Consider the following 16547-nt stretch of genomic DNA (forward strand, 5'->3'; position numbering starts at 1 on the left):
TGGTTTGGGAAAGTCTCTTTGAGGGTAAACTCTCTGCGCACCACTTCATTACTGTGTAATATAGGGGTACTTTATCTTCCAACATCTGATTTTTTATTATTGTAAACTATTAGTAATAGAATGTTAACCACTAGTACTTCATCACTAGTACTCCAAAACAGAATTTTCCATTTTCCTGGAAACTGCATCTTTTTTCATTTATATTCGTAAAGTAAAAATATTTTAAAGGATATTGTAAGATTCCACGTGTTTTCACATCATGCTGGATGTAACCATGTGTTTCTATAACATGTGATTGAAGTAAACAGTCATCAGACGACAGCCACGAAGAAGAACGTCGTCCAATTGCCAACATTCGGCAAGTGACGCAGAGGCAAGCTGGCAGCAACACTTCTATATAAGAGAAGACTGGACACTACAAAAAAACATCAATCTCACCCGGTTGATCAAACCACGAACTCTCTAAGACGCCTGGTTATTGAGAGTTACCCTTCCTATACGCTCTAAGACGTCTGATCATTGAGCTCGCCTCTACCTCTCTAAGATGCTCGGTCATTGAGAGGCACCTGTCCAGGATGCCCTAGGACTCATGGTCATTGAGCTCCTTTCTACCTCTCTAAGATGCTTGGTCATTGAGAGGCACCTGTTCAGGACGCCCTAAGTCTCGTGGTCATCAGGCTCCTCTAAACTCTACCAACAAACCTCCAAAGATTAGAGGAAACTTGTACTATTTGTAATATATTGTACTCAAGAGGATCTTTTATAATAAAAGGTGATGGGAAAGTCCAAACTCCCGGGTACCATCCTTTGCTCTACCCTATAGACAAGAAAACTTTACAATATGCTTGAAATTTATATACGTACAGAACATGAGAATTGCATACAAAATTTATTAAAAGTCAAAGGTTGTCTAAGTGGTGCGTCGTGGCGTTTGAAAAAGTCGCAAAATATCCTTGACCTTACTCCTTTCAACTGAGTTGAGCATGTTATAACTCCGGGATTATTTCTTCAACTGCTACTTACTCCATGTTTGTTTTTCCTTCTGATATGCAGGAAAAGCTATCATCATCACTTAGTCAAAATTAATGTCTGTGTAAGGCTAAAATTCCCTTCTGCAATTGAATAATTTAATTACAGAACATTAGTGGACGAGCTTATAAGGTTACTAATTGTGACATTAAGTGATGAAGATATTTTTATCACTGCACACTAGAAGAAAGATAACTTAACAAGCCATTTAAGAAATAATCCCGGAGTGATAACACACTCGTCTAAGTTGACAGGATTAGAGTCAACGATATATATTGGAACTTTTTCAAACGCACTACAGAGATAAGCAGGCTTACTTTTAATAGAAAATAGTACGTTGAGTTGTATGTCGTAATGTTAGACAATATTTAATTTATAAAAATCAACAGAACTAAGCAAGGACTCGAAAGTTTTGTACAGTCCTCGTGTATACATACCAGGATTTGAAAATCTACACGCAAAAAAGATAGGTCCTCACTATTAAATAATTTTCTTGAATCGAATTTCTTCGGGAACTAGACAAGCAGGAAGTGATCTCCAAGACAGTACGTCCTGAAACATTAAAATAAGGATTTTATTGCATTTCGATTTTAATTGTTTGCTAGTGAGTGATTAAGCAATGAGCTAAGAAAATATTTTTTCATATGTTTTCTCTTTATTGTACTTGTCTCCATGATTTTTTTAACAGATTCATTTTTTCCCTGTAGGTTGGCAGACCATCTTGAAAGCTGCAATACATTCTCATTGAAAAAGATTAAGTTCCTTGTATTAGACGAAGCAGACAGGCTATTGGAAGGTCAATTTGATGAACAGGTAAATAAGTTGCTTTCTTTAAAAGTTCTTACCAGAATTGTCTCTAAACTAGATATCAAGATTAACTTCATAATAAGACTGACTTTATTGTGCACGTATATTTTTATAGCGTGAAAAAGTTCAGGAAACTTCTGTTTGCAATTAAAGGTAAAACTAACACCAAAACAAAACTCACATTACTCTTATTACATAGTAATCAACGTGTCATTACGGTGAACGTGTCAGTGAAGATCTTTCAACTTCTGTCTCCGTGCCGGAATTCAATTTTAAGTCCTTTGTTCGAATGAAGAAAGTCGCGTATATCTGTCTCTCTCTCAGTGATTTAAAAGAAATAATAATAATAATAATAATAATAATAATAATAATAATAATAATAATAATAATAAAACAAGGTAGAGATAATCAAAAGATCTTTGTCATACAGAGAAAGGCATAGAGACCTTGATTCGAACACAATAACCAGATGTGGTAGTACCAATCTTAGATTTTATTACGAATCAAGTCTAATTCTCATTTTAGTTTATGAAACAAGAAAATACGAAACTAATTACTTATGAACTCTGTTATACAATCATGTCTGTGAATTCGTCTTATGCGCTGACGACATCTTTACTTACATAATTGAACTCATTACGAAAAGTTGTCACAGACATACTTCTTTCTTTCTAAATTCCTAAATTTGTTCTGGAAGTTCTGGAACCCGGTCTCGAAATACTTTTATTACTGCACCTGGCTTTATGTCACGTCCACGAGCTTTTAGATTATCAACGCCAGCAAAGATCCTGATATAAAATATTAGGTAATTTTAAAGAGAGCAGTTCAGCGGAGTTCAGTCCAGTGGATCTCAGAAGATAAGCGATGTAACATCTGTGTTCATTGTCATCATGGACTCTTCGTTTATCTGCGCCAAAGTTCTGTACTCTTCGTTTATCTACCTTCAATTTAAAATAATATTCATTTCAAGTTTAACGCCGCCGAAACAGAGGGTGTTCGGCATAATCGTTGCAGGACTAGTAAAGGAGTACTAGTCATCAGTAGTTCGTCTCCAAGATAAGAATTCGCTGCCAATCAAGACCATATTAAGATCTGAGCTGAAATGACACTCAAAAGCGTGGAACTGAATATTGATCATCATGAGGATCTGCAAGTATGTGTCAGAGAAATTTGTTTATGCTAGGCTTTTCAGATGCATAAGGCGATTTGCTAACAGACACATAAATTTACATTCAGAATTTAAACCTATTAAAACTCTTTTAAAGTTTGATTTATAAGATTTTATTCTTGTACCCCTTGCAAACACACCCAAATTAGAACCTTAGAATTAGAAGTAATCTCATATATCAACACAAAATTAAACTCCTACAAGGGTAATCTGGTTAGAAGTTGAGAGAACATCACTGACACCTTCAACGTAGTTACGAATTACAGAAGAAGGACTAACATTAAGGATGAGTTTTTGATCACTAACGTAAAGAGCTGTTTTTCATTTCGTACGTAAATATTCCCATAATCTTATCTACTCTCAAAAGCCTTTTTCTTATCTATGTCTTGCCCATGCTAATAGGTGTCAGCGAATATTCGACGTTTAACACGTGCGCTGAAATGAAACTTCTAGTTTAACATCGCACGATTATACCTTTAGGCTAAGAGAGATGGATAATTAGTGAATATGAATGATTATGTAAGAGTTGGTAGAATGAGAATGTGGGAGAAAACGGAAAAACGCCAAGAGAACACACGAAAAACATGATGTTCACCACAAACTCATATGGACTAGAATCAAACCAAGGACCCCTCACATCAGAGGTGAAACACGTTTGCGTAAACTTAACTGCAGAAAGTATAGAAGAGGAATTTGATTACCTTTCGAGTATATTGCACTTAAAGTAGTTTCTTTTGTTTAACAATAAGCCTAAAAATGTTGTTTTGGTGTTTACTGATCAAACTATTGCTTATTATTTTCAGTTGAAAACAATATTCGATGCTCTGCCAACTACAAGGCAAACACTTCTATTTAGTGCTACAATTACAGATGCATTAAAGAAGGTGCAAGAAGTAGCAGTAAATAAGGTAAGTAAACATTTTCTATACTTTTTTTTTGTTTGTTTGTTTGTTTGTTTGTTTGTTTCTTAAAAATATTCGAGTTAGACAGTCTTCACTATTCAAGAGTAAAGAATTCTAGATGTTAAGTCAGGGTTGGCTGGTTTAAACCAAGGTGGTTTAAACCAGCTGGTTTAAAAAAAAAAAAACTGGTTTAAACCAAACAAAAAAAAAAAAAAAAAAAAAAAACGAAAAATGCTTTAAATCGTGTGAACTTTATGGTGAGTCTCCACATATGAAACCATCTGCATTACGTTTATGTACTCTTCACCTTTTAATTAAGGGGTCCCGTGTTCAATTCTCGGTCGAACCACAACCCATCTTTCAAGTGTAAACCAAGTAGCGATTCGAGGTGTCTCTTTAAGCGAAAGTCTTCTCCATGATAACCTTGGTATTTCATAAGGATGTTAAGCCTAAACATACGAAACGAAACCAAATCATATATATTTCCCCTTGCCTGAATGCCTGTTGTTTTATAAAGAAGCCAAGGTTGCTTAAATATATTGATAGAAATTGGCAAAATTTATCAACTGCCTACGCAGCTTCCAACATCAGCTTGGATTTGACTTTGTTTTAATTTTATTGAATGATATCTACAATCCAAATTTGTAATTTAATACCTCAGTTTTAGCGTACTGATTATGATACGTTGGCCTTAAAATTTTATATACAAATACATTTAAAGTAATAACAGGGTTTTCTCAATGGCTAAGGCGGGACTTTCCCGATTTATATATATAATTGTATAATGTTTTTACTTGTGTAACTGTTTATCTTTTTGTCCTTCTGAAATGACTCTTGACTATTATATTAACTAGGCCTATGTAAAGATCAGTACAACGTATTTTTATCAGGAGTCCTTCGTGAGTGAGTCGGCAATCGCATTTCTGACCAATTAGTCCCGGTTTCGTGTCGAAATGGACAATTTTTCTTGGATGAAGTCGAGAAGCGATTTGGATTCCGCTTTAAGCTTATGTGACCCCTTCCAGCATAACCTTGTTGTTGCATAATAACACCAAGGCGAAACAAACTAATTTCTGTCCATATCTAATATAAATACATAGAGTAAATTATTTAAACCAAAAAAACGTGGTTTAAACAAAAAAAAAAACGGGTTTAAACCAAAAAAGAAAACTGTTTTTTGGTTTTTTCAATAAAAACCATGGAATTTGCCAACCCTGGTTACAGTAGATGGTCTTTAATCTTGCATGTTCAGGACCATGGTCGTTCTAGGTCTAGCGTATTTTGCCAAGTCATCTGGATATGTTTTAGCGAAAATACCAAAGATAAATCATTCTATATAAACATGCTATTGATTAAAATCTTTACTTTAATTTTTTATGTACATTCTAAATGATACGAATATCACTGTAGAAAGTATTTCGTAATTTTATCGTAAGTTATCGAAGAACCACTATTGAAATGATACATAGCTCCTGTTTTTGCCTTTCCCAAGATGATTCATTCTTTTTAGTTTTTTGCTGTGTAGTGACAGCCACACGCTTACGCCTTTTGATTAATTAGCACTTAAAGAACTCATGCTTGGCTTCGAGAACATGCAGGGTAACCTGTGGGAATTACGAAACTAGGTAGTTATGGCAAGGGTATATAATTTCTACGTATTTCACTTTTATAGTTTTATTTGGTATAGTATGTGTTTAGCGTAACACCTACACAAGACAAACATAATAGGTTTTAAAAAAAAAAACTGGTTTTAGTAGCTGTTATTAAAAAATGCTTCCATCCGCCGGGATTTTATAAAATTCCGTCTGTCGTAAATTTGAAGCAAGCCGTTAAAAAAAGTTTTTAGTCATGTAGGTAGTTCCAGCATGTTCCAAAGCACTATAAGAAAAATAATCTCACTCGTTATTACAATACATGAGATTATTTACCAGGGGTGCTATAATCGTCCATTTTGTTGGGTATGGGACAGTTATGGCAGCGTTCTGTTTTAGCAAGAATATAAAATTTGAAGAAGAAAATGATCGAAACAATGGTTATTGGTACTCTGTTTAAGGTCTGTTGAATATGGATGACCTTGTAAATATGAGTATGATCGATACCTACATCTACAACTGAAACACTTCTTTTCCGATATTGTGGTCGTTTATTATTATTATTCCTACCCTAAATGGGGATGGACCATTTATAGTAGAAGACAGCAAGGAAAATGTACAAATTGTTCTTAGATACAAAGCTGAACTTGTCCTAATTGATTCAGTCTCAGATTTTGACTGAGAAGTGGGAGACGCGGTGGTTCAATGGTAGAGCGTTCACCTTCGGTGCTTGGGCTCCCTGGTTCGATCCCAGCTCGCGCCGTGTGGACTTTGTGGTGGACAAACACCGTGCTCGTGGGTTTTCTCGGGGTTCTCCCGTTTTCTCCCACTTTCTTCATTCCACCATTTCACTCATCCCTCATCATCATCGTCTCCTTTAGCCTAACCGGCATAACCGTGGGACTTAAAACTTAAAGATTTCATTTTTTGACTGAGAAGTCGCTAATTACGTTGTGCCTTTAGCAAGTCTTTTAGTGTAGCCGACAGTATAGGCTATTTACATTTTCCAAAGTATGAAGGGACTGTAAATATTGTAAATGAATTGAGGTACAGAGTTTTATAGCCTATTTGTAAATTTTCATACTTAAGTTTTCTTATTTATTATGGTATTTGTCAAAATTAAAACAAGAGCTATTATTTTGGGATATGTGCAGTTAAAGTTAGGATTTAGATTTACCTACGATGATTGCCCTGCGTCACCGCAATATTGTGTACACGTGATAAGTCACACTGACATTTTATTTTTTAAACATAAGATTGAGGCTCCAGTTAGATAGGAGATAAAAACGTAACCTGTAACATTTTCTCTTTAAATACTAAGCTACATAGTTGCTTAGCATTGTTAATAGTATGTGAGAAATCATTTCCTGTATTTTAAAAAAAGTACTAACATACAGAAAACATTTTAAAAGTGTCTAGAACTGTAACTTCTTTCCTTCTTACGAAAAAATGAAAGAAAGCGTTTTACGGGGAAAGTAGGAACATATGGCGTAAAATGTGCCAAACAACGTAAACGTGGTGGAAAACGTAAGATATGGTAACCTTACTATGAATGTCTTGTAAATTTTCGTAGGATGTTCCGGTGTTTTAGTCCAAAAATCGGGGAACATTGTTCACTTCACAGAATATTACATTATTCGGGATAGTAACACTGACGATTGATGGTCAGTGCGTACAAAACACTTAAAAATAATGATGATTTAAAAAAAAAAAACAATGTTAACATCATCAAATGCACATATTTTGCAGCAGGAATATGGAAACAAGTATTATTTGAAGCATAATCACAGTAATGCAGATCTCAATCACAGGGGCGTCATTTAGGGGAGGTAGGGAGGGGCATTCCCCCCTGAGTTTGAGACTTATATAAATTTTATCAATAGAATAGTAATAAATCAGTGAAAAACGCGAAATTTTACTTATATCAAGGGTCTTGCCCTCCCCCCTCCCCACCAAGCCAAATCAGAAATGACGCTACTGCGTAATCATCACATTTATTGCCTTCGAGATCATCATCATCATCATCGTAAGCATCAAATGTCTGTATTAAATTTAATGCAGTACTTAGTAAGGGGGATGCTTTGCCTGATCGTGGCAGTCTTCTATGTGAATTGATGACGGGGTCTGAGGAAATAAGCAGTAAATGCAACAAATCTTCCATAGTGTTCTTTCGAGAAAACTTTCCTGTGTGATGCTCCCTGTAATTACGCAGGTCTTTATAGCTTCCTGAGCCTCTTTGGACAATATTCCAGTGGGTAAGGTCGCTGATTTTATGATTACCGCACCGTAATATCTTGTGCAAAGTTATAGCCATGTAATACCAATCATACAAGCTTACATACAGGTTTGCAGTTGCAGTAGCATATTCTTTAAATGCTTCAGTGTTAATAGTCTAACCACTAGCAATAATCCGTAATACGGCAGATAAGCGTTCCGAAAGTTCTTGGTTAACACTTGTAATGGCTGAGGTTGTCACTGTATTAGAAAAAATAACGAGCGGAATTTCCATAGTTGGTCGCACCACTTCCAGGCTTGAAAACATCAACTAGTATACCTAATTCCCGCTTGAGCTGTTCTTGCCGCGTTCTTCCTTTGCTCTACTTTTGCCTTGTCTTTGTTCTGCACTTGCCAACGTGTAATGTCCAGTTTATAGGGAATATGCAAAAAACTCTAAACATCGGATCCACGCATATAGAGGGTGAAATTCCGAAAGAAGGATGTTCTTTGTTTACAAGTTTCGTCTTTAACAGTTCCAAGTTGTTTATTTCAGTTCATTTCACTTCACATATTTGGTCTAGGAATTAATTCGTGCGGTTGGTACGCACACATTGAAGCTGTAGTACAAACACAAAATACATAAATACCTTAAGAAAAATATTGTCCATCGCTAGCCACCACTTTCGCCCATCTGTCAGGCAAGGTACGGATTCCGTGGCGAAAGAAGTCCTCATCCTTGGAAGCGATCCAGTCAGAGACCCATGTTTCGATATCTTCTGAAGAAGTAAACCGCTGTCCAATCAAATCGTTGTTCATGCAATCGAACAAGTAGTAGTCCGAAGGAGCAACGTCTGGTGAATACGGCGGGTGGGGTAAAACTTCCCATCCGACATTTTCTAAATAGGTTTTGACCGGTTTTGCGACATGTGGGCGAGCGTTATCATGTTGAACAATACGTTTATCATGTCTGTTCTCCCATTCTGGTTGTGTTCTGGCCAGAGCTTGCTTCAAACGCATTAATTGTCGTCGATAACGTTCTCCATTCATAGTTTCACCCGGTTGCAGCAGCTCATAGTACACCACACCTTTCATATCCCACCATATGCACAGCATAACCTTTGCACAGTGAATATCTCATTTTGGTTGTGATGGACCTGGTTCACCTGGTTTCACCCGTAATAATTCGATGCAGAAACCCCTTTCTGCTCTGTCGTTGAAGCAGCAATTCGCAAATGGGTTTTCGTCTTTCAACGTCTCTGTCTTGAAATTCATGTGGAACCCAATGTGACATCTTTTGAATCATTCCCATGGCTTTCAAGCGTTTGGAGACTGTTGTTTGATCAACGCCTAATGCGGCTGCAAGTTGTACCTGCGTTTGACACGAATCCTGCTCGAGCAATGCTGTCAATTCTTCGTCTTGAAATTTTTTTGGCTGTCCAGCTCGCTCTTGGTCTGCCAAGCCGAAATCACCACTTCTAAACCGTGCAAACCACTTCTGACACGTTCGCTCAGCTAGAGCATGGTCACCATACACTTCCACCAAAATACGATGACTTTCAGTCGCACTTTTCTGCATGTTAAAGTAATGCAGCAGGACACCCCGCAAAAACACTTTATCAGGCACAAATTGCGCCATGTTCACTTAACTACAAACTGGTGTTGTTGACGCTTTAATCCACTGCCCTATACTACGAACGATACGCGATGACAGGGGTTTGCAACACATGTGTGGATACACGGAACTGTGGGACGCTCCGTTCGTTGCGCCATCTCTTGTCCACCCGCACGAATTAATTCCTAGACCAAATATATAACACACTGATGCAGCACTGGTCTTACTTAGCGCTTTACACACTTTACCATCTATCTTTGTCAGGATGAGCTGCGATTCTACATGAAACCTTCGTGGGCGTCTGCAATGAAATTTGCGATTTCACGTCCTCCACTTGTCTTCGAATAAACTCGGGATTATCTTTGTAAAATATGATCTTGATAGGTCTGCACTGCCAGATTCACAATGTCCTTGGATTTTGCCACAAAATATTATCACCACTGTTTTCGTTGTGAACATTAATCACACGTACAGGTACAAAGGAGACTGAAACAAGTAGCTATCATCGTCGTCTTGTATTTTAGTCAATCTTTGTTTGTACCTGCTATGTCCAGAAGAGCCATCACAACCCTATTTAAATAACCCTCAAATTCACACAATATTTTTTATCAACAATTTTTAAATGTTTTATCACTTCATATTGTGCAGAAACCAATCGTTCCACTGTGTGATTTAGGAATGCTTGCAACCGGATTTCACCACATGTCTCTGTAATACTGATATTGTCTGGGTAACACTGCCTTTTTGATTCTAAAATTGTTTTATAACTTCGATAAATGTTTGCATTATGTTCCTTATTTAATAAACGAATTGAAATATATTGCTTTTTAGTCATCTTGTTGTCTACAAATAAAACCAGTGCTCGTTCAGGAATAATTGGTTTCGGCATTTGTTTGTCATTCTGTTTGTACACTTTTTTCACTTTCGTAGCTCTCTTCGTAGAAGCAATAAGTTCTGCAATCATGTCAGCTGCATCGCGTTTTCCTTGTGCACGCAAGCTGGTTCCTGATGCGTACGATAATTCTTGTGGTGGCCATATTTTTCAGTCAACGAAGGTACATATTTTACTTTTGTTGCTGCTTGAGTAAACCGTTTCCTTAGGCGTTCCAATGCCACTTGCTCCGAATCGTTGGACACTGGTGAGGGTAATGGTGCAACTTTGGGTTCAATAACGAATACATTCTGTAATCATGCACCATTTTGCCTTGACGTGTGCAAAAATGTGTTGCAGCGTTTTCTAATACTCGATGGTAGGTCTTTCCCACTGGTCTCTACATTTATTTGTAGGCCTAGTTGTAGCTCCACATGTCTATATACACTCATGTTTCTTTCTATTGGCACTTTCCTATTCGGTACACGAGGCTTCCAACAATGCCCGATGTGATATTTGCAAGTTTCCTGATTGGGTTGCCATATGTGAAAAGACGAAACAAAATTAAAAGCGGCAGGAAGCAGCAAACAAGTATAGTCAAAATAAATAGACTAAAGACGTAACTACACATATGTACATAAATCTCGACGGAACTCAAACTTTGCGTTCTAATATCTTGATATGTTGCATAAAAATATACATGTGACCATAACTTATCAAATTGCACAAGTAATGTACACGTAATATATATATAAATCTAAGCTTAAGTCAATCTCCTAATGGTGCTTTCAACGTAAAATAATCATTATTTATATAGCCAGTATAATTGTTGTGCATTAAGAATGTTAGTTCTGCTGACTCTGCTCGGCTCGAAATTGCCCTCCGGCCATTTTCAGCTTTGCCCGCACCCTCCCCACCATACCGTGTATTGTTATCTCATAATAAGCACAGTCTCATGTTACAGACTTATTCAGGTATTGAATGTGAAAGTCTCAACCGAATTCATTGTTGTTGCATTTTCGACTTTTGTCCTAGGTTTACGTTTGAGACCACTGTGGGCTGGAATGACGACATCTGTAATTGTATTTTGAAATCTTCGTCAGTGTGAGAGAAACGGATTATGCTGTATCATACAGGAACTAATGAGGAATGGGTCCTAAATTGCCTTTATCTATCGGCTAAAACATTGATGACTGCAAACCCGATAGGGATGACGAAATGACAGCATTGGTTTTCGAAAATTGTTTATTAAAAAATCTAAATAAGAAGTGTGCCACTGTCATGGACAATGCCAGCTATCAGCATTCGTGTCTACTGACGAAAACTCCATCAATGAAGAGCAAATTACAGGATATTTGTGAAACAACACAAAATGTCGGTACCGAACCCTGCCCCCATGAAAGCTGTACTGTTAGAAGTAATAAAATCGATATATATATATATATATATATATATATATATATATATATATATATATATATATATATATATATAGATAGATAGATAGATAGATAGATAGATAGATAGATATTGCGTGCCTAAAGTCATCAGATCTATGAAGAATCTACGACAAAATTCAAGAATGGACACCTAGTTCCTCCATCATGACAGTACTCCAACTCACCGCGCGAAAGCCTGCACCGAATATGTGACCACTAGAGGACTGAAACTTCTTAAGCACCCTCCTTATAGTCCAGACTTTGCTCTCTGCATCTTTGCACTGTTTCCGTATGTAAAAATGAATCTGAAGGGCATGCGGTTTCCCAGTGATGAAGATCTGAGGGCCTGGGACAACGAGTGTTCCTTACTCCCTAGTGAAACTTGATCTGGTTTAGCGATAGGTTTCCGAAGGATGGAGAGGTGTGTTGAATGTGGTGGAAATTATTTTGAAAAAAAAAATAAAGAAATAAATATATAGTATATATCTATATATATATATATATATAGATATATATATATATATATATATATAATATGTGTGTATGTATGTATAATACGTGGTGGATGAAATTGCAGCCTCATATGTATGTTGAATCCCATTGAACTCGTATGGGCTCACTTGAAATCTTTTGTGAGAAAGAACAGTATGTATTCTATGTTGAGTGCCATTGTATGTGTCAATTATTGCGGGACGAAGTAGAAAAAATTGACTATCAGCTTTGGTCCTCGTGCGCTATCCATACAATGAATATCGAAGAAAAATACGTGAACTACGATAGAGACAGCAGTCAGGAGAGATTTATAATTCATGTAGGGGACTGTGACGACGATGAGTAAATGTACGCCAATTTATTTCTATGCATATTACTAGAAGTTCTAAGTCTAGTGCCAGTCTCCTGTTGCACCTGAAGTGGAAAAAAAAAAATCAGTCATTAGTTTCATGATGTGTTTATTTTATTCTTAAATATAGCATATTGTTAATATCGTATAACTTCTATAACGATAATGTTTGTACGACTCAAACATGTTGAGTTATTTCTTCACTCCTATCTCCCAGCGGTACAGGCACCAGTGCTGCAAAAGCTCGATGAGAGAAAAACTGAGAATCTTTCATTGCCACCTCCAGAAATCCGTCCTTGATCCCTCTTGTCCATACTACTTGATCCCTCTTGTCCATGCTTTGATGCTTGTTGTGTTGTTGTTACTAATGATATATATTAACATAATGTATCCATTGTTAATATAAGTTTAGCGATGGCAATAACACATCACCTAGATACCACACACTGCCGTTTATTGCTTGTTTGGAGTTTTATTTATGAGGACGGTTAGGGTAAATTTTCTGCTTGAGTACAATGGAAGCCGGTTGGGGATCAATTGAACCCAGCAAGTATACTACTACATATGGCTTATTATCATAATTTGAGAAAGTGAAATCTGTATAAGGAAAAACTAACAACCTTGAAATATAAAATTCTATGATATTAATGACAAACGGGAAATAAATCCACAATATCATCTTTGGATTTTTTTCCCGTTTGTCAGTAATATCATAGAATTTTATATTTCAAGGTTGTTATTTTTTTCCTTATACAGATTTCATAAAAGCCTCGGACAAGGACTGATAACTTGGCACGACCTCAGCAAAAGAAAATGGACATGAGATTTGGAACATGGAATATTAGGAGTCTTTATAGGGCAGGTGCGTTAAAATCCGTAACGAGGGAGTTAGAGAAATACAGGATGGACGTAGTAGGAGTTCAGGAAGTTAGGTGGGAAGGAAATGGATCTGAGAATTCCGGAAATTTTACGTTCTTTTACGGGGAAGGAAATAAAAATCACCAGTTAGGAACGGGGTTTTTCGTTCATAAACGTATATTACCAGCCGGGTTGAATTTGTTACTTGACAGACTTTCTTTTATTGCTCTTAAGGGACGGTGGTGTGATATTATTGTTTTAAATGTACATGCCCCAACGGAAGATAAGGATGACGATATAAAAGACAGTTTTTACGAAGAAGTGGAACGGATATTTGACCAACTCCCGCGATACCATATGAAAATTCTATTAGGGGATTTCAATGCGAAGGTAGGACGAGAGGATATTTTCAAACCGATTATAGGGAACGAAAGTCTGCATAAGGAAAGTAATGACAACGGTGTTAGACTCGTGAACTTTGCAACATCCAAAAACCTAATCGTGAAGAGTACAAAATTCCCACATCGCGACGTTCATAAATACACTTGGACATCACCAGACAGGAAAACACATAATCAAATTGATCACGTTTTAGTAGATAGAAGAAGGCAATCTAGCATAATTGATGTCCGGTCGTTTAGAGGGGCTGATTGTGACACTGACCACTACCTGGTAGCAGCGATAATACGAGAGAGGTTATCGTTGAATAAAGGTAATATTCATTGTCCGAAAACGGAGAGATTCAATTTAAAGAAATTAGAAGAGAGCCAAGTAAGAGAGGAATACCAGATTGAAGTTTCGAATAGATTTTCGGCTTTAGAAGATTCGGAGTGCACTAATGTTGAGGATACCTGGATTGAAATTAGAGATAGCATTAAAATTTCAGCAAAAGAAAAATTGGGACACGAGGAAATACGTAGGAACAAACCATGGTTCGACCAGGAATGCATAAAACTAGCAGAGAAGAGAAAACAGGCAAAATTACGCTGGCTACAAAATCCGAATGAAATGACTACACAAAATTTCGCAGATATCAGCCGGGAAACTTCCAAAACTTTTAGAACAAAGAAACGCGATTTTCTGAAAGCTAAAATTAAGGAACTTGAAGATAATAGTAAAAATAAAAACATCCGGGACATGTATAAGGGAATCAACGAATTTAAGAAAGGCTATCAACCTCGTGCTTATATATTAAAGAAATCTGACGGTACAGTTCTCACTGACACGGATAGCATCTTAAATAGATGGAAAGATTTCTTTGACGATTTGCTTAACACGCAACCAAAAACTAGTGTTCGTGGAGAAAAGGAGATACACACCGCAGAACCGTATATTCCAGAACCCAACCGAATAGAAGTAGAAACCGCTATAAAGAAATTAAAGAAACACAAATCTCCGGGTGTAGATGAAATTCCGGCTGAGTTAATTTTAGCTGGAGGCAAAAAATTGTGGAACAAGATACACAAACTCATTCTCCTTATCTGGAACAAGGAAGAATTGCCACAAGAGTGAAAAGAATCAATCATTGTTCCAATCCACAAGAAAGGCGACAAAAGTGACTGTAATAATTATCGATGCATTTCTCTTCTGTCAACATCCTATAAAATCCTTTCAAATATTCTGTTAGCAAGACTGACCCCATACCCAGATGAAATTATTGGAGATTATCAGTGCGGATTTAGACGAAATCGATCAACTATCGACCAAATATTTACCATTCGCCAAATACTCGAAAAAAAGTGGGAATACAATACCCCGATACATCAACTATTTATTGATTTTAGAAAGGCATACGACTCGGTTAGGAGAGAAACATTATACAACGTTCTTGCAGAACTTGGAATACCGAGAAAGCTAATTAGATTAATTAAGATATGTTTAAATGAATCCCAAAGTAAAGTCCGGGTAGGAAAAGTTTTGTCCACGAGCTTTCACGTCGAAAATGGCCTGAAACAAGGAGATGCGTTGTCGCCATTATTATTTAACTTCGTTTTGGAATACGCTATAAGGAAAATCAAAGATAACAACCAGGGCTTACAGTTGAACGGTATTCACCAGGTTATGGCATATGCTGATGATGTAAATTTAATAGGAGATGATAGGAGAACAATAGAAAGAAATGCAGAGATCTTATTAAACGCTTGCAGGGACATGGGTTTAGAAGTAAATGCAGAGAAAACTAAATACATGGAAGTGCGTCGGGACCGGAATACAGCAAATTATGGATGCGTTAAAATACTAAATAATACTTTTGATAAAGTGGATACTTTCAAATATCTAGGATCAATATTAACAGAGGAAAAACTGAAATGAAATCTTTTGAGTTTTACGTCCCACGGTTATGCCGGTTAGACTAAAGGAGACGGTGATAATGAGAGATGAGTGAAATGGTGGAATGAAGAAAGTGGGAGGAAACGGGAGAACCCCGAGAAAACCCACGAGCACAGTGTTTGTCCACCACAAAGTTCACTTGGCGGGGGCTGGGATCGAACCCGGGACCCCAAGCACCAGAGGTGAACGCTCTACCACTGAGCCACCGCGCCCGCCTATTAACAGAGGAAAATCATATTCACGGAGAAATTAAATGTCGACTAAAAGCAGGGAATTCGTGTTACTATTCGGTTCAAAATCTCTTGTCGTCGCGAATTCTGTCGAAAAATTTGAAACTTAAAATATACAAAACGATAATCATGCCTGTAGTTCTGTACGGCTGCGAAACATGGTCACTTACTCTGAGGGAAGAACATAGACTGAAAGTATTTGAGAACAAGATCTTGAGACGAATATTCGGATCCAAGAGGAACGGGAATGGGGAATGGCGGAAACTTCATAACGAGGAACTATATAATTTATATGGTTTACCCAACATTGTTAGGGTCGTCAAGTCTAGGAGACTTAGATGGGCGGGTCATGTAGCTAGAATGGAAGAAAGTAGAAACGCTTTCAAAGTCTTGACTGGAAGACCAATCGGAAAACGACCATTAGGAAGACCTAGGCGCAGATGGGAGGACAATATTAAGATGGATCTCGCAGAGATTGGAATACAGAGTAGAAACTGGATGCAGTTAGCTAAGGATAGAAGTCAGTGGAGAGCTTTTGTGAACGCGGCATTGAACCTCCGGGTTCCATAGGCCATAGAGTTAGTTATACAGATTTCACTTTCTCAGATTATGATATATATGTATATATAAATAATATAGTGAAGGCCACT

General features: G+C 37.1%; 1 protein-coding gene across 1 annotated transcript in view; it reads left to right on the forward strand.

Annotated features, from left to right (window-relative positions):
• Positions 1 to 16547, forward strand: part of Dbp45A (putative ATP-dependent RNA helicase Dbp45A) — a 134977-nt gene that overhangs the window by 17526 nt on the left and 100904 nt on the right. The window contains exons 4-5 of the mRNA XM_081738858.1: positions 1737 to 1842; positions 3808 to 3912. Of these exons, the coding sequence (XP_081594984.1) occupies positions 1737 to 1842; positions 3808 to 3912 (211 nt within the window). The remainder of the gene's footprint in view (positions 1 to 1736; positions 1843 to 3807; positions 3913 to 16547) is intronic.

Source organism: Thermobia domestica, chromosome 14, assembly GCF_964235325.1.
Source record: "Thermobia domestica chromosome 14, izTheDome1.hap1.1, whole genome shotgun sequence".
NCBI classification, from domain to species: domain Eukaryota; kingdom Metazoa; phylum Arthropoda; class Insecta; order Zygentoma; family Lepismatidae; genus Thermobia; species Thermobia domestica.